This window comes from Pteronotus mesoamericanus, unplaced genomic scaffold (assembly GCF_021234165.1).
Source record: "Pteronotus mesoamericanus isolate MK-2021 breed Mesoamerican mustached bat unplaced genomic scaffold, CSHL_Meso_final contig_164, whole genome shotgun sequence".
NCBI classification, from domain to species: Eukaryota; Metazoa; Chordata; class Mammalia; order Chiroptera; family Mormoopidae; genus Pteronotus; species Pteronotus mesoamericanus.
This window is the reverse complement of record NW_026555065.1, coordinates 5057152-5079880: the sequence shown is the minus strand read 5'-3', so window position 1 is coordinate 5079880 and position 22729 is coordinate 5057152. Positions and strand designations below refer to the sequence as shown.

At 37.0% G+C, this 22729-nt stretch overlaps 1 protein-coding gene and 1 pseudogene across 4 annotated transcripts in view; one reads left to right on the top strand and one right to left on the bottom strand.

Moving 5' to 3' along the window:
* Positions 1-22729, bottom strand: part of HERC1 (HECT and RLD domain containing E3 ubiquitin protein ligase family member 1) — a 183337-nt gene that overhangs the window by 141673 nt on the left and 18935 nt on the right. For all 4 annotated transcript variants that reach the window (XM_054565299.1, XM_054565301.1, XM_054565302.1 and 1 more), the window contains exon 2: positions 1306-2261. In XM_054565299.1, the coding sequence (XP_054421274.1) occupies positions 1306-2235 (930 nt within the window). In that variant the 5' untranslated portion in view covers positions 2236-2261. The remainder of the gene's footprint in view (positions 1-1305; positions 2262-22729) is intronic.
* On the top strand, positions 17778-19342 carry LOC129064187 (importin subunit alpha-1-like; annotated as a pseudogene).

Below are 22729 nucleotides of genomic sequence, written 5' to 3'. Positions count from 1 at the left end.
GTTTTAAAATATATTCAACATACTTATTTTTATGAAATATTCCTGTTAATCCAAGAGCTTTCTACTTGTTTGCAGGGGGGAGGGGGTCTTGAAACATACATACATAATTTATAAGAGGCATATTTAGTTATTTTAACTAATTTTGTTCATTGATATTTGATAATAAAGAATACCAATGAAACCAATCACTGTAACCCAAATGGAATTAATTCAGTTTTTAAATGTTTCAGTCTTCATATTATAAATTTGTATTCCGTTGTTTTATTTTTTAATTCCCCCCCCCCAAAAAAAAATCCCCACCCAAGGATATCTTTGCTAATGAGAGGAAGGGAGAGAGAGAGGGAGAAACATCAATGTGAGATAGTACCATCAATCACTTGCCTCCCATATGCACCCTGACTGGGCAACCTGCAACCTACTTATGTTGACCAGGAATCAAATCCACTCCAACCCAACTGAGCCATCTGGTCAGGGCTAAATATGTGTTCTTAACTGAATTTTTATTCTTGGTTTTCACAAAGACATTACATTTCAGTCTTAAAAATTCTTGAAACTGATCATTCTACAGCATAATTATTGTTTGTTCTTTAATATGGGTACCCAAGATTAGTTCCTTAATGACAATCAAGCAATTAATTTCCTCCAGGAACAATACTTTTTCCACAGATCTTTACTTATTTGCTTATCACTCTCCTTCATTCAGGTCTCTGCTCAACCGTCACAGTTTGGAGTCCTTCCTTACCCACATTAACAGCACACCTTTCCCCTCTCCACTCTGTCTGCCCTGACCCTACAGTTTTATACGATAGGCTCCCTTTCCCTAGTTTTAGTACCTAGTCTTCTTACTACCTGAAATTATATATTTATTGTCTGATTCCCTTACTAGGTTATATCCCTACGGCCTACAATAACGCTTAGCACAATGCTTAATAAAAAAAGTGAGAAGGATAAAATTAGAGGGTTTTTTCCAAAAGACCTCCACACTCACTTTACATGAGTTTATTACAATTTTTAGAAAAGTCAGATGAATTTCCCAAGTTCACATAAAAAGCCATAAAACTAAAACTACAATTCTGACTCCTGATCCAATGGTCTTAACTGTACCAACCAGCCTGTCCTTGAATTACATATTCACATCAACTTGTATAAAAGTTTCTTCAATCAAAGTATATAAAATATTTAAGTAACCTCACAATCACCCAAACTTTCAAATCATTCACTATTACCACAGATTCATTAAAGGCTTGGTTGACTTTTCCCAAAATTGTTGATAAAAATTTTTAAGTTGAGATTTATAATACATACCAAAGAACGCCTCATCTGCATCAATATTGTCATAAAGCAGTCAAAGCTGATCATTCCTTCCTGGCTTGACAGTAATTTGTTTTTCTCCAGGGAATTTACAACTGCTGAAGCCCCTAAAGCCATTTCTATCCATTCAAGAAGATATCTCAAAGATCCTCGCTGAGCTGCTAAACCAAGCAGCAACTCAGACGCTAATCTACGACCTAAAGTGTCTGCCCCAGAATTGGGAATAGTTACTCCTTTAAGAAATGTTGTTACTTGTGATAAGCAGTCCAAGCCCATAGGAGGAATCTTGCTTTCATTTGCTAAAGATAATGGTGGTAAAGAGCTCACAACTTCAATTGCAGTATGAATAACATCGTTGCAAAGACTGAGACCGGGTCCTGACACAGGCATCATCCAACTTTGTCTTAGAAGTGCAAACAATAAACTTAGACCAGTTCGAACACCCATTTCTATAAGTGCATCAGTGCTTGACCGGGGACGTTCACTAACAGAATGGACATCTGCTGAACCAGAGCTGCTCTCCGGAGAATGTTGCTGCTGTTTCACTTTGCCTTTGTCGTGGTATTTATTAGAAAGTGCATAAAAGACACGCTGGAGTACAAGCAGTCGTTTTCGAAGTGCCCCAGCAAATGGGGAATCTGAACATACCATCTTCGCTAGTGCTAGCTGGCTACTAAGAAGGGCATCCAAATAGTGGTCCTGTTCATCACTTGAAAGAGACTCACGTTCAAAGTCTGGCAGCTGTGGTCCTTTGAGGCATAAAACTTGTTGGGGCAAAGGTACTACTTCCTTATTACTGACCAGTTTGGAATATAGAACAGCAACCCCCTCTCTTGTAGCAATAGATTCACTGTCCTCTGTAATCCAAGAACTATTGAGGTGTTCAAGCCATTTCAACTTTACCGGTGGAACCATAGTTGCCATGTTGATTTACTCTTTAGCCATTAGTTCTGTAAAGAAAGAAGAAAAAGCAGTCAAAACCTTATATGGATAATTCATAAAATGTTTTTAAACTTCCATCTTATAATTAATGATTTCAAATAAAGTCCAGACTAGTTAACAGTAATGTACCATGGTTACATAAAATAGTAGTAGGGAAAAATGGATGAAGATCATTTGGGAATTCTGTACTATCTTTGCAACTTTTATGTAAACCTAAAATTATCCCAAAATAAAAATCTTATTTTAAAAATTCATTCTGGTCCTATAGTCAATATAACACTGAGTTCTACATGCTGATTATTCCCAAATTTTTATCTTCAACCCAGACCTCTTCTCTGAAGTCCAAACTCATATATACAATTGCCCACCTGATCTCTCCACGTAGCTATCTAATAAGCATCTCAAACTCAACATACTCAAAATCTAATTCCTAATCTAATAGTACCACCTCTCCTCCCAAACCTGTTCTTATATAGACTTCCTCATTTGAATAAATAGTAACTCAGCCCTGTCCAGGTAGCTCCCTTGGTTGGAGCATTGTCCTGATGTGCATGGGTTCCTGTTTTGATCCCTGCTTGGGGCACACACAGGGGTCAACCAATGAATGCATAAATAGGTGGCACAACAGATCAATGTTTCTCTCTCTCTCAAATCAATAAATAATTTTTAAAATAGTTAATTAGTGGTAACTCTACTCTTCTAGTTCCTTTGGCAAAAAAATTTAGGAGTTATCATTGATTCCTCCCTCTTTTATACTCCAAATTCAATTAGCCTACTTTCAAAAAATAACAAGAATGCAAACAGTTCTCACACCCACCATTGCTAATGCCCTGCTCCAAGCCATCATCTCTTGGATCACTGAAAGAGCATTCGTACTGGTCTCTGTGGCCGTACACTGAGGAAGTACAATGACTCCAAAAGGGCAAGCCTGTTTTTGTATCATTTGTTTATTGTTGTCATCCAGCAACTGGCAAGTCATCAGTAAGTATTTACTTTTAAAAAGTACTTAAAAAACTAAGTCCTCTGTGACAAAATACAAAACATATAAAGGACTGGCATCCAAGACACATAAGGAATTCCTACAACTCAATAATAAAAAGACAACCTAATTTTAAAATGGGCAAAAGATGTTAATAAAACTTCACAAAAGATATATGAATGGTCAATAAGAACAAAAAAGTACTCAACATCATTATTCATCAAAAAGGTGCTAATTTATAAACACAAAGACAAGCTATTACACACTCACAAGTATGGCTGAAACAAGTAAGACTGACAACACCAAATGTGATCAAGGATATAGGGCAGGCAGAACTCACAAATTTTTGTGGGAGTGTAAAAAGAAACAATCACTTTAGAAAGATGTCTGTTAGTTTCTTACAAAATAAACATATACCTACTCAATAACTCAAAATTCCTCTCCTAGGAATTTACCCCCCCAAAATACACATGTTCATAAAAAGACTTAACTCAAAATAGTGGTTGCCCCAATCTGTCTGGATGGCTTAGTTGGTTGTAGCATGATCCCAGTACAATGAAATGTTGCAGGTTTGATGCCCGGTCAGGGCACATACCTAGGTTATGGCTCTGGTCCCCAGTTGAGGTGAGTGCAGGAGGCAACCAATTGATGTTTCTAACTCTCTTTCTCTCATCAGTTGCTTTATTTCAAAGGACACTGTATTGTAAAAAATATTTATATTCTTGATGATCACATGGCAGATATACCATAGAAAAGTATATCTTCTACTGTGGAGGGGTGGTTGGCCTAGATGTCCTGTAAGATTCCATCCAACTCTAAGATTATGATTTTATCAGTTTAAGTATGCTACAAGACTGAGCCTTGTAAATATTAAGTGAAAGAAGCCAGACACAAAAGGCCACATATTGTATGATTCTATTTATATGAAATGACCAGAATTGGTAAATACGGAGACAAAAAGAAAGTCAGTGGTTGCCAGGGTTGATGGGAAGGGAAGATAAAGAAAAACCACTTAACAGAACTAGACTGAGATGGTGGTTGCAAAATATCGTGAATGTACTAAATACAACTGAATTATTAACTTTAAAATGGTTAATTGTATACTATGTGAATTTTTATTCAGTAATTTATTTTTTTAAAGAATATGGAAGAAAGTACTTCCCCCAAATTAAATTAGGATATGTTACCAAAAGAAGACAGAATCAACAGTGGGCAATCAGATATACAACAAATATACAAATAAAGATACACCAAGTATGACAAATGAAAAAAAAAAATACAGGATGCCATTACAGGTTTATCCAATTGTGAATTCAAAAAAAAGAAGTTCAGCCCTGAGTGGTGTTACTCAGTTGGGTGTCATTCTGCAAAGCAAAAAGCCACCAGTTCAATTCCCAGTAAGGGCACATACCTGGGTTGCAGGTTCAGTCCCTGGTCGGGAAACATTCGAGAGGCAAATGATTAATGTTTCTCTCTTGCATCAATGTTTCTCTCCCTTTCTCCCTACCATCCCCTCTCTCTAAAAATAAATATTTTTTAAAAAAGAAGTTCAAGAGCATTTAAAGAATAGAAAGTTGATCACAATAGCCAGATATTCATATAAAATTTTAAAAAAATGAACACTGAGTTCAGAATGTGAAAAAAAAATTGAGCCAATGAGTTTGCTTTTGGTTCTATAATTTATGAGTCAAAACTGATGATTTGGGAGACAAAAATGATATCTTTACCTAGCACAGTGTCTGGTGTCTCTATACTTCTTCAAAGAAAGATGTATTTCAAAAAACAAGTTTGACAGTAATCTATAGTGAACCTGAGAGCTGGAATAATGTAGTTAGGATACAACTGAACTAAATCAGTAATGAGATTCAAGGGAACTAACATCAAAAACCAAGCTCTGCATGTTTAAGGGAGAAATCTTACACCCCTTCAAGAAACAGACAATTCTTAAGCTTCTTTAAATGTATCAGGGCATTGAGGAGTCTCAGCTCTTCTGAAGTAGTCAATAAACTAACACCACCAAAACTCAACAAAGCACAAAAAATACAATTACACTGCCCCATAAAGGTGGTTCTAAAAATTCACAATTAAAATATTACCAAGTGGTTAACTTTAAAAGTTAACATTAAAAAGTTAACTTTAAGACATTAAATGTAAAACATTAAGACATTAGAAAGTTTTGAAAGTTAACATTTTAAACATTAAAAGGTTATATAACACATGAAATATGAGTAGAGTTTCTTCCAGAAATATAATGATGGTACAATACAGGCAAGTCTACTAACATTAATAAAATACATGTTTTATTGTGAGATGTTAAAAAGGCAACTGATAAAATCCAACATCCATTAATAAAAATCTACTAATAAAGCAAGAATAAAGACTTTCTTTTTTAAATGAATAAAAATTACATATCACAAAACAAAAGAAAAACACTACCAGTACTGGTTCTTAGAGTCAAATGTAAGAAAAGAGTGCCCATTTTCACCACTACTATCAATGATGTAAATAAACAAAGTATTATATATTCTAGAAATTGTTATTTGCAGGTGATATTAAATACCCAGACAACCCACCAGAAGAATCTGCCTAAATATTACCAACAAGAGCACTGTGAGGCAGTTGATTAGAGTAAATGAAAATCAAAATTCAAACATATCTTGCTGTAAGAGATCATGTCCCCAGAGCCACAATTCAACTTCAAGGTGGTTCCACACTTGCTTGCTCCTTCTCTTCTCCTTCTGGTACCCCTATGATGCAAATGTTGGACTTCTTGAAGTTGTCCCACAGGCTCTTATACTACCCTCATTTTGTTGGATTTTTTCTCTTCTTCTTCTAATTGGTTGTTTTTTGCTGCCTTATGTACCAAATCGTTGATTTCATTCCCAGTTTCACCCAGTCTACTGTTGTTTGCCTGTAAACTGCTCTTTATTTCAATTAGTGTATCCCTCGTTTCTGACTGCATCTTTTTTATACTGCTGAGGTGCTCACTAAGTGCCTTCAGTATCGTCATAACCAGCGTTTTGAACTCTGTATCTGATAAGACTGCTTATCTTCATTTCATTTAGTTCTTTTTCTGGAGTTTTGATCTGTTCTTTCAGTTGGACCATGTTTCTTTGTCTCCTAATTTTGGCAGTTTCCCTGTGTTTGTTTCTATGCACTAGGTAGAACTGCTCTGACTCCATGTCTTGGTAATGTGGCCTCATGTAGTAGGTTGTCCTGTAGGGTCCTGTGGCACAATCTACCCTATCACCCAACCTGGTTACTCTAGGTGTGCACTCTGTGTGGCCTGAGTACAACCTCCTCTTGCAGTTGATCCTTGGTTGCTGTTGGCAGGTCAATGGAAGGGATTTACCCAAACCAGTCAGCTGCAAGGATTGGCTATGACCACTGACACCAGCCTTTGCCTTCCATGGACAATCAGCTGTGCAGGGGTAGGGTAGGGGTACTCTGACATGGTCTGTAGCTGTCCACTGGGTGTGCTGGCCCTGGGGTTTCCTGGGTGATGCAGGCCAAGGTCAATCCCTACCTGTGTTTTGCCCTGGGCCACCCTGCCTTAGCTATAATGCAATCTGAGATGGCTGCTACTTGTGCTGGGTTTGGCAATTCCCAGGTGAAGCCAAGTTTTGAATCTAGGCTGGCTGCTGCCAGTGCTGGGCCTGAGGCTTACTGAGACCAACTGTTGCCTATTTGATAGGATTTAGGGAGTTGTGAAGCATTAGCCAAGACCAGCCATTCATACGGAAAAGCAGCTTGGCTGGGACCATTATTTGGTTGGGGCAGGGTATCTGGGAATACCCGAAGTGGATCAAACGATGTTAGCCAGGCTGATGGGAGTCTCATATATAGCACCAGCTTTTTGGCTCTGTGGGTCTGGGGGAAGGAGGAAGTTTTAGAAAAAGGACAATGGCTTCTGCTTGTCTCAATGCCAGATACTTCAGTTTCTCCCAGTATGCTCCTGGTGCCTTTTCAGCTGCTACCTGGCTGCTGGAGCTGAGAGGGAGTGCACCTGAATATGTGAGTCTATGTGTGGGCTTTTTAAGAGGAACTGCTTGGGGCCCCAGAAGTTTCTTCCACCGACTTAATCCCTGCTGGTTTTTGTGGTCAGAAGTTGTAGGGACTTATCTTCCTGGCACTGGAACCCTGGGCAGGGGTGCCTGGTGTGGGGCTGTGACTCCTCACTCCCCAGATATCCCTCCTGAATTTTTATCCACCCATGTGTGGGTGTGGGACCAGCCCATTCCATGTCTGCACTCCTCCTACCAGCCTGGATGCATGTGGTTTCTTTAATTCTGTAATGTCAGGCTCCCATTCAACTCAATTTCTGATGGTTCTGAGTGATGACTGCTCTATATTTTAGTTGTAACTGTGAAGTGGTTGTACAAAGAGGCGAGCCATACCTGCCTATGCCGCCATCTTGACCAGAAGTCTACAAAAGCTATTTGTTTATTTTTTAAATTTAGAAGGACAGACCTCCAAACTCATAATAGTGACTGCCCAAGGAAATGGTAGGTGTCAAAGAGAAAAAAATTGTGTGTGTTGTTTCCATTCTTTCATTTTTTTATTTGGTCACATAAATAAGACAAAATTGTAACACTTTTAAATTATGGTTGAAAAAAATACGGTCTTTTTTTCTCTGTACTTCTTTTCAGTCTTAAATTTTTCTCAAGGTAAAACAAAAAAGCTTATATGATCATACTGTTTTCAATTACAATATGTATAATGAAAAGTTATCACTATCTCATAATGATTTTAATTTGATATATAAAAATCCTAAGATATCTTTATAATGAGTTTGTATAGTAAAAGCAAAAGTATTGATTTAATCAATTGCTTGTCCGTGCAGTTCTTGTTATCAGAAACAGTCAGATTGGGGCAAGTTGAACTTATTGATAACTATTTTTTCATTTTCTTTGAAACTGCAAGAATGTATATAGTAGATTCACAAAGTTTATATCTTTATATCCAATCAACCAACATTTTCAAACCTTACTGTCTTAAGGCACTTTATCAACCTCCCACATTAGTTAAAAAGAATACATGTATGATTCAGTAAATATTAGAATGGAATCAGGAAATTAAGATGCTAATACTTAGGAAATGATCTTGGGCAAAATCACTTATACTTCCCAGGGCTCATCTAAAAAAATAAGTGATTCAAATGAAAACATCTCCAAAGTTTCTTCCAGTTCTAAAACACTACAAGCCTTTATACCTTAAATAAAATCCAAATGTTTGATAACATACAAAACTGGATCTTACTACATTCTGCTCAACTCTGGAATGAACAGATAAAGAGCAAATAATTTTACCAAGTGCAGAGGATGTTATTGACTTTTCAAACCTCTTTCCAGATATCGGCCTAACAGGAGAGTTGAGTGAATGTAAGCTTCCAGGAGTAAGTAGTATCCCAAACTAAGAAGTCCCTTTTAAGCAAGAAATTACTTTAAATTCCTACAGTATTGATTTTGATTTTATAATATGGCATGCTTTTAATATAAAATAGCGTTTCAACCTAACTACCTAAAATTGAGATTACCAGAAGATGTCACAGTTCTATCCTGGTACTTGTAGCCAGGATTTCTCCCTCCCCTTGCCCCCAGTCTCCAAGTCCAACTTCAGCAGTTGGAGGGGAAAAAAAGGAATAATCACCCATTTCCTACTTAAAAATTTAAATGAACACTCACAAATTACAACACTTAAGAATATAGTAATAGGTTTTTAAAGCACAAGTTTCTGCTCTACAGAGCTTAAACATCTGGGGAAGGAAAAATAGGGTCACTTTTCTTAGTCACTAATGATTGTCTTTTACTGTGGTTTTGTTAAAACGTTGTGTTTGCTTCTATAATTTAGACACAAAGGTCCTTGTTTAAAATCAATCTGAAGATAATTTACATTTTCCCATTTGAACCACCAGTAAACATAAATGGAATATTATCTTTTAAAACTAAATCTAGTCCACCACTAAAGAGAATCATCATTTGAGTCCAATCACCAACTAATACAGTTTCCAAGTCACATCGTATGCAATTTTCAAGAAATGTTTCATTTAATACTTGATTAAAGGTACTAAAATATAGGCCCTGGTGGGGTAGCTCAGTTGGCTAGAGTGTCGTCCCCATTCACCAAGGTAGAGCATTCAATTTAAGGTCAGGGCACATATAAAAAGCTACCAATGAAGGCAAAATTAAGCAGAACAGAAAAATCAATGTTTTTCTCTCTTTCTCTCCTGCCTTTCTCTTTAAAAGAAAAAAAAACTCAGACCCCACCTGGATAGATCAGAGAATGCATGAATGCATGAACAAATGGAACAACAAATCAATCTCTCTCTCAAATCAATAAAATTTTTAAAAAATCAATTTAAAAGGATATTAAAATGACTAAATTTAGTAGTTTCTAAGATAATTTTAATCTTTAAACTTAGATTAAAATTTAAAATTCACAGACTTTTACTAAGCACCTAATAGAGTTCAAATACTTTAAATTATCATAAAAAATCCATAACATAGTTATTATTGAACCAAAAAGTTCATTTAATTTTTTCCATAAAAGACACATTTTTCATTTTCACCAATAACTTTATTGATTTGGATGTTTTGAATATATTAGCTATCTCCCATGTGGTATAACATTGATTGTTCTCAATTAATGTCTTGATTTGATCTCTATCAACATTAACTGGTCTACTGGACTGTGGTACATCGTCTTTTGACACATTTGATCAGTCACGACACCTTCTCCATACACTGCACAAATATGTTTTTCCTAGTTGCACTTTTACCTTTCTTGAAATAATAAAGCATAATGTGCCAAAAAATGTTGCATACTGTCTTCGATCTTCAATATTAAAATGGCTACACAAAAATTCACCAATTTTGACCAACCCAATACCTCCAACTTTATTCTTCTTTCTCAAGATTACTTGGCTATTTGGGGTCTTTGGTGGTTCCATATACACTCTAGGATTATTAGTTATAGTTATGTGAAAACTGTGATTGGTATTTCAATAGAGATTGCAATAAATCTATATATGGCTTTTGGTAATGTAGGTATTTCAATGATATTAGTTCTTCTTATCCATGAGCATGGTATATTCTTCCATTTATTTGTATCTTCTTTGATTTCTTCAATGTCTTATAGTTTTCAGAGTACTTTTTACTTCCTTGGTTAAATTTACTCCTAAGTATTTTATTCCTATTGATGCAATTGCAAATGGGATTGTTTTCTAGTTTTTCTTTCTGACAGTTCATTATTGGTCTATAAAAATTAAAGTGATTTCTGAATGTTAATTTTGTATCCTTCTACTTTACTGAATTAATTTATTAGTTCTAAGAGTTTTTTGGTGGATTCTTTCAGGTTCATTATACATAGCATCATGTCATTTGCAAATAACTTCAATTTTACTTTTTCCTTTCCAATCTGGATGCCATTTACTCCTTTTCTTGTCTAACTGCTGTGACTAAGACTTCCAATACTATGTTGAATAAAGTGGTGAAAGTGGAAATCCTGGTCTTGTTCCTGATCTTAAAGAAAAGCTTTTAGCTGTAGGTTTCTCACACATAGCCTTCATTATGTTGAGGCATGTTCCCTCTACCCCCACTTTGAGGAGTTTCTTTTTTTATCATAAATGAATGTTGCATTTTGCCAAATTCTTTTAGCATCTATCAATATGATCATATAATTTTTTCCTTCATTTTGTTTATGTGGTATATCATGTTCATTGATTTGAGGATACTGAACAAGACTTGTGTCATAAAAATAAATCCCACTTGATCATGGTGTATGATCTTTTTAATGTATTGCTGAATGTGGTTTACTAATATCTTGTTGAGGATTTTTGCACCTATGTTCATCAGAGATATTGGCCTATAATTTTCTTTTTTTGTAATGCCTAGTTTTGGTATCAGAATTATTCTGGTCCTGTAAATGGGTTTGGGAGCATTCCCTCCTCTTGAATTTTTTTTGGAATATTTTGAGGATAGGTATTAACTATTCTTTGAATGTTTGATAAAATTCACCTGTGAAGCCATCGGGTCCAGGGCTTTTGTTTGTGGGAGTATTTTTTATTAGTGATTTGATTTCATTACTAGTTATCATCAGTCTGTTCAGATGTTCTGATTCTGCCTTGGAAGATTGTATGTTTCTAGGAATTCATCCATTCCTTCCAAATTGTCCAATTTATTGGCATATAATTATTCACAGTAATTCCTTATAAACTCTTGCATTTATTTCTATGGTGTCAGTTGTTGTCTCTCTTCTTTAATTTATGAGTCTGTCTAAAGTCTTGTCAATTTTGTTTATCTTTTCCAAGAACCAGCTCTTGGTTTCACTGATCTTTTCTATTAGCCTTCTTCCTTTCTTTTTTTACTATTTTGTTTGTTTCTGCTTAGGTCTTTATTATTTCCTTTCTCCTCACTTTGGGCTTTGTTTGTTCTTTTTCTAGTTCCTTCAGGTGTAAGGTTAGATTTTTTGAGATTTTTCCTTTCTTGAGGTATGTCTATGTATTGCTATAAATTTCCCTCTTAGGACAGCTTTGGCCATGTCCAATGGATTTTGGATTGATATGCTTTCATTTTCATTTGTGTCAAGGTATCTTTTGATTTCTTCCTTGATCTCATTGTTAACCCATTCATTGTTTAGCAACATTATTTAGCCTCTACGTGCTTGTGTTATTTTTCAGTATTCTCCCTATAATCAATTTCTAGTTTCAAATCATTGTCATTGGAGAAGATGCTTGATATAATTTCAATCTTCTTAAATTTACTGAGACTTGTTTTGTGGCCTAACATGTGGTCTATCCTGGAAAATGTTTCACGTGGACTTTAAAAGAATGTATATTCTGCTGTTTTGGAGGTTAAATGTCCTAAAAATACCCATTAAGACCAATGAGTCTAATGTGTCATTTAAGGCCCAGAACTGACCTCTCCTTCTATAGCTATACCTGAAATGTTCAATTACTGGTGGGAACCATGCTCCTTTCTACTGCAAGAGCTTGGCACAGGCAGTTCCCTCTACTTAGAGCCTGCCTTCCCCATCCCATCCTCTTTTAGCCTGTTAATGTCTAGTCTAGTTTATTTAAGATTTTATTTATTTTTTAGAGAGGGGGAAGGGAGGGAGAAAGAGAGAGAGAAACATTGATGCGTCAGAGAAACACTGATCAGTTGCCTCTCGCATGCCCCCAACTGGAGACTTGGCCCACAACCCAAGTGTGTGCCCTGACTGGGAACTGAACTGGTAACCTTTTGGATGGCAGGCCAGGGTTCAATCCACTGAACTAGGTCTCTAGCCTAGTTTAAACAGCCCAATACCAGGAACATATTACATACTCAGTAACTACTAGTCGAATTAAATAGCACTTCCTCAGGGACACTGTATTTGACAGCACCCATATGAGCCCAGGTCTCTCTTTTAAAATGCTCACTCAGCAAAATCACAGGATTTTGCACAGTTTGCAATCATGTACTATTTGCATGATTATTTGTCTAACATCCTCTCATACTAGTCTATAGAATCCATAAGGGCAAAAACAGTTTCAATTTTGTTTATAACCCCAGAGCTTTGCAAAGGTAAAGCACCTAGAGGGACCTCAATAAATATTTACTGAATTGAGCTGAGAAATGTGAGTTTATGTGGTTGATTATTTACACAGAATCTAATGTAAATTTAGATCGTATCTTACTCTGAACTGGTATAATGAATGCACTTTAAAATAAGTGATTCCAAGTATGGTGGTACCACAGTGGACAGACCCCATAGATTCTATCATCAGTGCACTTTTATTTCCTCCTCTCACTGTACATACATTTTTGGAGTAGTTCCAGCTACTCCCAAGGCTTTCACCAACTTTTCATATGCTAATGAGTCCAGTCCAAATTTCTAGACCTGAATATCCACTGCTAACATGACATACACACTCATATATCCCAAAGGAATGTTCATTTCAACATGTTTAAAACTGAATTTGGCCCTGGCTGGTGTGACTCAGCTGATTGGAGCGTCATTCTGTAAATTGAAAGGTTACAGGTTCACTCTCTGGTCAGGGCACACATCTGGTTTGCAGGTTCGCCCCAGTTGAGGTGCGTGCTACAGGCAACCACTCAATGTTTCTCTCTCATATGGATGTTCCTCTCCCTCTCTGTCCCTTCTACTCCGCTTCTCTTTAAAAAAAAAAAAAAAAAAAAAAAAAAACAATAACCATGTCCTCAAGTGAGGATTAAAAAAAAAAAAATTTGTCATTCACTACCACCTCTGCCACACCCACAAATAACTTCATGAAGGTCTAAATTTATGGCTTCAGAGACATGTTTTTAAAAAAAAGATGTCAGAGCTCCCAGCCAAGATGCAAGTGCAGGTAGATATGCTTTGTTTCCTTGCACAGCCCCAAGAAGGATAACAACCAATTTAAAAACAAAACAACCAGAACTGTCAGAAAATCAAACTGCATGGAAGTCTGACAAACAAGGAGTTAAAGAATAAACATTCATCCAGACTGATAGGAGGGGCTGAGACAGGAAGCTGGGGCTACAAGGACACATGAGACAAGGTAGCAGCAAGTGAATGGGGTGGGCGAGGCAGTGGCTGGTGGGCCGGGATATCCCTCATTTGCGTGCAGATAAGCCAGGAGGAACAACTGTGGAACAAGACAGATCACACAACCCAGGGTTCCAGCATGGGAAACTAAAGCCTCAAAACCTCTGGCTGCAAGAACTTGTGGGGGTTGCAGGGACAGGAAAAACTCTCAGTCTTACAGAAGAATCTGTTGGAGGGGCCCACAGGATCCTAGAACATACGCAAACCTACCCACCCAAGAATCAGTACCTGAAAAGGCACAATCCGCTTATGGGAAGCAGGGAAGTCACTGAAAGCAGGGCGAGAGCCAAGCAAGCGACACTGTTCCCTCTCAGACCCCTCTCCCACATACAGCACCACAACACAGAGAACTGGGTTGCACCACCCTGGCAAACACCTAAGGCTCCGTGCCTTTACAACATAACAGATGAACAAAGACAAACAAATATGGCCCAAATGAAAGAACAAATCAAAACTCCAGAAAAATATCTAAGCAACAACGAAATAGCCAACCTATCAGATACAGGGTTCAAAACACTGGTAATCAGGATACTCACAGAAATGACTGAGCATGGCCACAAAATAAAGGAAGAAGTGAAGGCTATATAAAGTGAAATAAAGAAAAATATACAAGGAACAGGGAAGGGAAGGAAAGTGGGACTCAAATCAACAATTTGGAACAGAAGTAAGAAATAAACATTCAACCAGAACAGAATGAAGAAAGAAGAATTCAAAAAAAAGTGAGGAGAGGTTTAGGAACCTCTGGAACAATTTCAATTGTTTCAACATCCAAATCATATGAGTGTCAGAAGGAGAAGGAGAAGAGCAAAAAACTGAAAACTTATTTGAAAAAATTATGAAGGAAAATTTCCGCAATCTGGTGAAGGAACTAAACATGCAAGTCCAGGAACCTTAGAAGGTCCTAAAGAAGTAGATCCAAGGAGAAACACACCAAGACACATCATAATTAAATTACCCAAGATTTAAGGAGAGAATCTTAAAAGCATCAAGAGAAAAGGAGAGTTACTTACAAAGGAGTTCCCATAAGACTATCCGCTGATTTCTCAAAAGAAACCTTGCAGGCAAGAAAGGGCTGGAAAGAAGTATTCAAAGTGATGAAAAGCAAGGACCTAGAACCAAGATTACTCTATCCAGCAAAGCTATCATTTAGCATGCAAGGGCAGATAAAGTGCTTCCCATATAAAGTAAAGCTAAAGGAGTTCATCATCACCAAGCCCTTATTATATGAAATGTTAAAGGGACTTATTTAAGAAAAAGAAGATCAAAACTATGAACAGTAAAATGACAACAAACTCACAACTATCAACAACTGAACCTAAAACACAAAAATAAAAACAAACTAAGTAACAACTAGAACATTAGTTACTAATGAGGGTTATCATTATAAGGAGGGTTATCAGTGGGGAGGAGGAATGGGAAGAATGGGAGACAAAGGTACAGGGAATAAGAGGCATAATTGGTAGGCACAAAATAGAGGAATGTTAAGAATAGTACAGGAAATGGGGAAGACAAAGAACTTAGATGTACGACCCATGGACATGAACTAAGGGTGGGGGAAATCTTGGAGGAGGGAGGGGTGGTGGGCGGATGGGGATAAACGGAGGAAAAAAAGTAGGGACAACTCTAATAGCATAATCCATAAAATATACTTTAAAAATAAATAAATAATTATTTTTAAAAAAAGATGTCAACACTTCCCAAGGGCATTTCTAGAAAAGCAGAAGGGACAACCCATTTGCAAAGTTCTACAACTGAAAATTAAGTGTGCATTGTAATCCAGCTCTCCCCAACCCCTGCCCCAAGACTTCCCCTCTAGAGGGCTTCATTTAGGCTGACTGGTTGATTCTTACCCATTAAATCATACAATTATTAATATTTAGCTCCACAAAATTAAACAGTGATAAAAAGAAAAAGGATATCCTGTTGTTGTTTTTGTTGGTGGTGGTGCTGCTGCTGTCATCCCTATTTAGAAAATGAGTACACTTAGAAAAAGAAACGACTTGTTGGGTTTGGTGGCAAATTTTTTTGCTACATCAATAATTAGAACTAGTTAAAAAAAAAAAAGAAACCCAGGAAGTAGACATGCTTATTCAGCAAGTGAGAAACTATGCACAAAATCGAATCAAACTAATGGGCTTTCGCTTGTTCCAACAACCACCAATTCACAATCCTGATGAACCAGCTGAACACTGGCAAAAACAAACAAACAAACAAACAAAACAAAAAAACCCTGCTGTTGTTTTGAATTTACAGTACCGTTAATACAACTAAAGGCCATTGTTTTTTTTTTCCACTCATGGTGCAATGCACAAATCCAAATTTAACTGCATATATAAAAAGTACCAAGTTCCCCATTGAAAAGTGGGACTAGAAAATAAGCCAAATAGCATTGCCACTATTTTTCTAAACTGAAATAAACAGGGGAAGCTGAAGCACAGGTGTAGATTTAATACTTCCTATAAGCAAATTTATCAAATTCTGAAGCTTTCTAACATTCTCTAGGTAAAGAGAGTGATAATAGCAGTTAACATTCTTTGAGTATATTCTATGAGGCAGGCACTAGTGCTAAATACTTTACATGTTATCTTACTTAACCTCAGAACAACTTAGGAGATAGGTATTCTTATTACTCCCATTTGCCAGGAAAGGTAACATAGACACAGAGACACTAAATAGTTTAACCCAAGGTCACACTGCCAGTAACTAGTAGAGTAAGGATTCAAACCAGAGCAGTCTGACATCCAACGTCTTAACCACTAAATCATGCTGCTTCTTATCACTATCACGGTGGTTTCCCATGTTCTACATCACTCTAAAATTTTTTAAATGAAAAACCTCAGAAGGTTTCACTATATCAATTATCAATTCAACTCATTCTTAGTGTCCTATTACTACGATAAAATCTGTTCCCCCTAGCCACTGTCTCAAAGTAACATTAAATGATCCCAAATATGTCAACAACAACAAAACACTTTTCACAGTTCTGATCAGAGAATTGCAGGACAGAAATGCAAAGAATAAGAATAAGAAAATAATTCTGATAGAGAACAAAGCTGGAGAAATTCCATTATTTAACTTTAATGCTTATTACAAAGCTACAGTAATCAAGACATGTATATTGGTATCAAGAGAGATCAACAGAGCAGAACTGAAACTTGAGAAATAGGCCCACATGTATATGGCCAATTGATTTTTAACTAAGGTGCAAAGGCAGTTTATTGGGGAAAGGATAATCTTCAACAAAGGGTGCTGGAACAACTGGAAATGCATGTAGAAAAAAATGTACTTCGACCCTAACTGCATACCATATACAAATATCAACTCTAATCAGTTCATAGACACAAATGTAAGATCTCTAGAAGAGAACACAAGAAAGAAAATCTCTAGAAGAAAAGACAAGAAAGCTTAGCAACCCTGGATTAGGCAAAGAGTTCTTAAAGACTCAAAAACTTTTGTTCTTCAAAAAGCACATTAAGGGTGGAATAGGTAAATATGGTACTCGCATCCTCTCATGACCACATCAAAATTACAACTATTGAGAACCGCTTGAAATCTAGCTGAACAGAAATCCTATAACTAAGGATATAAAGAAGAAGCCACGTAGGAATGGGCAGGTCCCACATCCACATGGGATGGTTAAAAATCGAGAGGCTGTGAAGGTCACCCATGAGCTATGAGGATAAATCTGAAAATAGATTTCATTCTGCCATTTTTGTTATAAATTTGAACTTTGTCTGAAGTAATGATTTGTTTTTTTCTTTTTTAAGACCCTCAAAATCCACTAAACCAAATCTTCCTACAAGATCATTTTCAGTGTATTTCTGTGCTGGCCACATCGTCTTCAGGCTGACCTGTGATGGACATTTTCAGAGGAACCGAACCATAGCCTGTCTGTCCCACACGATTTCCTATGAAAGCCTGAGCTGGCTGTGTAGCTCTCTCTCTTTGTTTCATAACCATGTGCACCAATGAGAATACTAATTCACCAGATGCCCACATGAACAGATTCAAGAACAAGAAGAAAGGCAGTACAGAAATGTGGCACTGCTGAAGTTAATGTAGAGCTGAAGAAAGCTAAGAAGGGTGATCAGATGTTGAAAAGAAGAAATATTAAGCTCATTTTCCCAATAATGCTACTTCTCCACTGCAGGAAAACTGCAACAACCAGGGTTCTGTAAATTGGTCTGTCGGGGACATTGTCAAAAGCACAAATAGTAACAATTTAGAAAGCCAGCTCCAAGCTACTTACACTTAGAGGAATCTGCTTTCTAGGGAAAAACAACCATCCATAGATAACTGGGCTGATTTGATTCCAAAATTTGTGTCCTTTAGCAGAACTGATTGTAGTCTCATTCAGTTTGAATCTATTTGGGCCCTCGCTAACATTGCTTCTGGGACATGGCAAAACACCAAGGCTGCAGTAGGTGGAGGTGCTATCCCAGCCTTCATTTCTCTGTTGGCATCTTCCCATTCTCACATCAGTGAACAAGCTACATTGGTTCTAGGAGTCATCATAGGCGATGGTTCAGTTTTCCAAGACTTGGTTATAAAGTATGGTGCAGTTGACGCAGGTTGGCTCTTCTTACAACTCCTGATATGTCATCTTTAGCATGCGGTTACTTATGTAATCTTACCTGGGCACTTTCAAACCTTTGTCGCAACAAGAATCCTGCACCCTACTAGATGCTCTTAGGCAGATTCTTCCTACTTTAGTTCGTCTCCTGCATCATGAGGATCCAGAAGTATTAGCAGATATCTCCTGGGCCATTTCCTGCCTTACTGACTGTCCAAATGAATAGACTGAAACGGTTGTGTAAACAGCAGTTGTGCCCCAATTTGTGAAGTTCCTAGCAGCTACTGAATTGCCAACTGTAACCCCTGCACTAGGAATCACAGGAAATATTGTCACTGGGACAGATGAACCGACTCAGGTTGTAATAGATGCAGAAGCACTTGCCATTTTTCCCAGTCTGCTAATGAACTCCAAAACTAAGATTCAGAAGGAAGCTACATGGACAACGTCAAGCATCACGGCTGGCCACTAGGACCAACTACAGCAAGTTGTGAATCATTCCTAGTCCTCGTTGTTGTTTTCTCTAAGGCAGGCTTCGAGACACAGGGAAGCTGTATGGGCTGTGACCAACTATATAAGAGGTGGAACAATTGAACAGATTGCATAGCTTGTTCATTGTGACTTAATAGAACCATTGATGAACTGCTTAACTACAAAAGATACTAAAATTATTCTGGCTATTCTGGATGCCATTGCAAATATCTTTCAGGCTGCTGAGAACCTAGGTGAAACAAAGAAAGTTAGTACAATGATTGAAGAATGTGGAGGTTTGGACAACACTGAAGCTCTACAAAATCATGAAAATGAGTCTGTGCAAATCTTCATTAAACTTGATAGAGAAGCACTTCTTTGTAGAGGAAGAGGAAGATCAGAATGTTGTGCCAGAAACTACCTCTGATGGCTATATGTTCCAAATGCAGGATGACACTCCTGAGACTTTTAACTTTTAGACTGTACAGCTGAGGCATAAAAAGTTGTTTGCTGTGTACTATGTTTGGTATAAGTTTGTCTTACTATTTCTCTACTAAGAACTCTTTCTAAGCATGGTTTGTTATTGTAGCACTTTTTACAACAAAACTATACTTGAACAGCTCCACACTGTACATAGTATATGAAACTCCTCTTCTCAATGGGTTTCTTATTTCTCCAGTGCCCTGCAAATAAAGGTTAAACCCCAACCAAATAAACAAACAAAAAAAGCAACTTTCCTCTGCTTACATATTTACAATAATTTTAAATGGGTTCTGGGCTAGACATTCTCTATGTAATCCTTGTCTCTCTAAACTTAATCTCTTCCCCTCCATGTTCTGCTTTGTGCCATTTAAGGCTGACCTCTAGGACTATAATGCCCAAGCTCCCCTGGCCTTCAGTTGTGTCAGGCCAATGAGAGGCACTAGCAAGAATTCAAGAGGGTGAAATGAAACTGGAGTCCTTATTTCCCTGGCTTTCTCCCCACCTCAGATCCCTTTCCCCTACAGCCACAGGTCCTATCCACTGGCTTGCCTTCCATTGTTTCAACTCTTATCAGGCTTCAGTGTTCCTGTTCTTGCCCTCTCTGGCTTATTATCAATGGCTTCCCAATATTGCTAGGCCTTGGAAATGTCAATCCCTTGTTCCTTTCCTTAATCCTGCCCAAATCTCTATAACTAGTCTATTTATTTCCTGCCAGGACCCTGAGTGGTATAGTACCCTAGAATTAAAATTCCTTACTCTGCTTTCCAAGGCTCACAAGTAACTGTTTCTTTCAACCTAACAAATCTTAACCACCCTGTGCCACTTCCTCTGCTCTTGTCAGGCAGGCACCCTGCAATACTCAACATTCAGTTGGGATGTGTTCGCACCTACTCTTACTCATGCTGCTGCTCCCTAGAATGCCCACCTCTTCTTCTCTACCTAACAAAGCCTACACTTCCTTCATGTACTAATTCAGATCTATCACCTCCCCATTCAACCCCAATGAAATCTGTTCTAATAAGCTTAACCAACAATTATCTTTCTCATATTGGAATTTTCATGTCTCTTACACAGAAGTACTTTGAAACTATAAAAACAAATGTTAGGTATTGCACTGTATGGTCTCTAACTGTTGACCATGTAAAGCCCCCAAAGGAAAGTAATTGAACTATTTTATTTCTTTTATATTCCATCATGAACGTTAGTGTAACATTAGAAATATAGTAACTCTTATTGACAAATATAGGAATTACCTTAACTCATTACATCACTACAATGTTCTGGTACAAAAAGCTGTTGATAAATAGCTATAAGCAAATTTACTATGTTTCTAATGATTCTGTTTTCAATATGATTCCAAAGAATGGCTGCTACCAACTGTGGGGTTTTAGAACATCAGTGCAGTTTATAATGAAAGAATCCTTGGGAACAAAAAGAGTAAAGCAAGTTATCAAGTTGTCAAGTTCAACAACCTGTTGCACAAATAGACACAATTAGTGCACAAATACAAACAGAAATGTCAGCACATGTAGGATACCTTAATTTGTAGTTGACCAGTGGCCATGAACCAGACAACAGATTTCAACAAAAGGAGATTTTCTAGATGCATGAAGAAGCCAGTGGTCCTCCTCATACGTTTTAGAGAAAAATCTCCCCCTTCTTTAGAAACTTTAATTTGCTAGCATCTAAAGCCTAAGTCATGGCAATCGTAACATTTTTGGTAAATTTATCCTCACTGAATTCCCAATGATATGTCCAATTTACACCTCAAAAAATCATTCTTATGAGGCTTCCTAGAACAAATAATGGGCAAATAGCAAAAATGTTGGAAGTAGGTACTATGGCTAGCTCCTCACATAATCTCAGAATACAAATATGTGAATATGATTTTGAAGAGGAAAAAAAATAAAATTTAGACTATCTGATGGTATCAAAAGAAATGAGGATGGGGGAACATAATAGTACCAAATACTAACTGGCTTAAAAGTAAATCAGAGATATGTGTACCCTAGTACATTCACTAATAAACTAAGGTCAGTCCCATTTGCACATTTTTTAAAAGGTCTTCTGTAACTATACAGGATAGGGCAAGAGGAGGTTTACAGTTGTGAGTACATGAAACACAGTTTGTTCTCTTTAAAAAAAAAAAAGAGTGAAGGGAAAGGAGGGAGAGATAGAGTGAGAGAAACATTAATGTAAAAGAGAAACATCAATTAGTGCCGCTAGCACACATCCTGACCAGGGACTGAACCCACAACATAGGCATGTGCCCTTACTGGGAATCGAACCCATGATCTTTCGGTTTACAGAACAACACTCCAACCGAGCCACACTGGCCAGGGCCAGTTTATTCTTGTACTATTATTTATTAATTATTGTATTATTTTCCATATGAACAATTGTAAACCTACTTTTGCCCTACCTTATATGTTAATTTTAACAAAGATATTCATTTTATTACTACCAGGAGTGTGTAAAATTTACCCACAGTAGGAATGTCTATTAGATAAAAAGCACAGTGCTCCTAAATAACTCAGAACCCAGAATAGGGCAATGAATAAGCAATTACAACACAGTATGATGTTACGTAACAGTTACCCAGCAGGAGTTATCACTAAGGGGATGAAGACAACAGAATAGCCAAGGCACAAAAGATACCCCAAAAGTTGAGTTGAGAAATGAGGACCTAAAATAAAAGAGCAATAATGTTTTGGGCTTGCGAAATGAACTTTAAGGATATTTAGAAGGTATGCTCAATGAAACTAGCCTCTATCAACATTTTCACATTGCAGTTTTAATTAAAAAAAATAAGGTACTGCTTAAACTAAAAAATATCCTATTCACTGCAGCCTTGTTTAGGGGAGCAAAAAGAAAAATAAGGTAAAAAACAAAAATGGGAAGGAATCTAAAGTCCACCTATAAGAAACTGGTTAAATAAATAATACATATACACTGGGATTCAAGGCAATCACTAAAATGAATGAGAAAGATCTGTAATTATCTGGAACATAATGAATTGGAATAACCATGATATATTAAGTTAAAAATACACTAAGATGGAGACTAAGCAATTTCACTCCTAGGTATATCCAAAATAACTCAAAGTAGAGATTTGAACAGATATATGTACACCAATATTCAAAGCAGAATTATTCACAATAGCCCAAAGGCAGAAACAACAACCCAAGTATCCATAGCAGATAAACAAAATGTGGTATATACATATAATGGAGTAGTACTCAGCCATAAAAAGAAATTTTGATATGTGGTACCACATGGATGGTCCTTGTTGTATTTTGCTTAGCAAAATAAGCCAGGCATAGACAGATAAATATTATGATTTCCTTTATATGAGGTGCCAAGGATAAGAAAATTCCTAAATA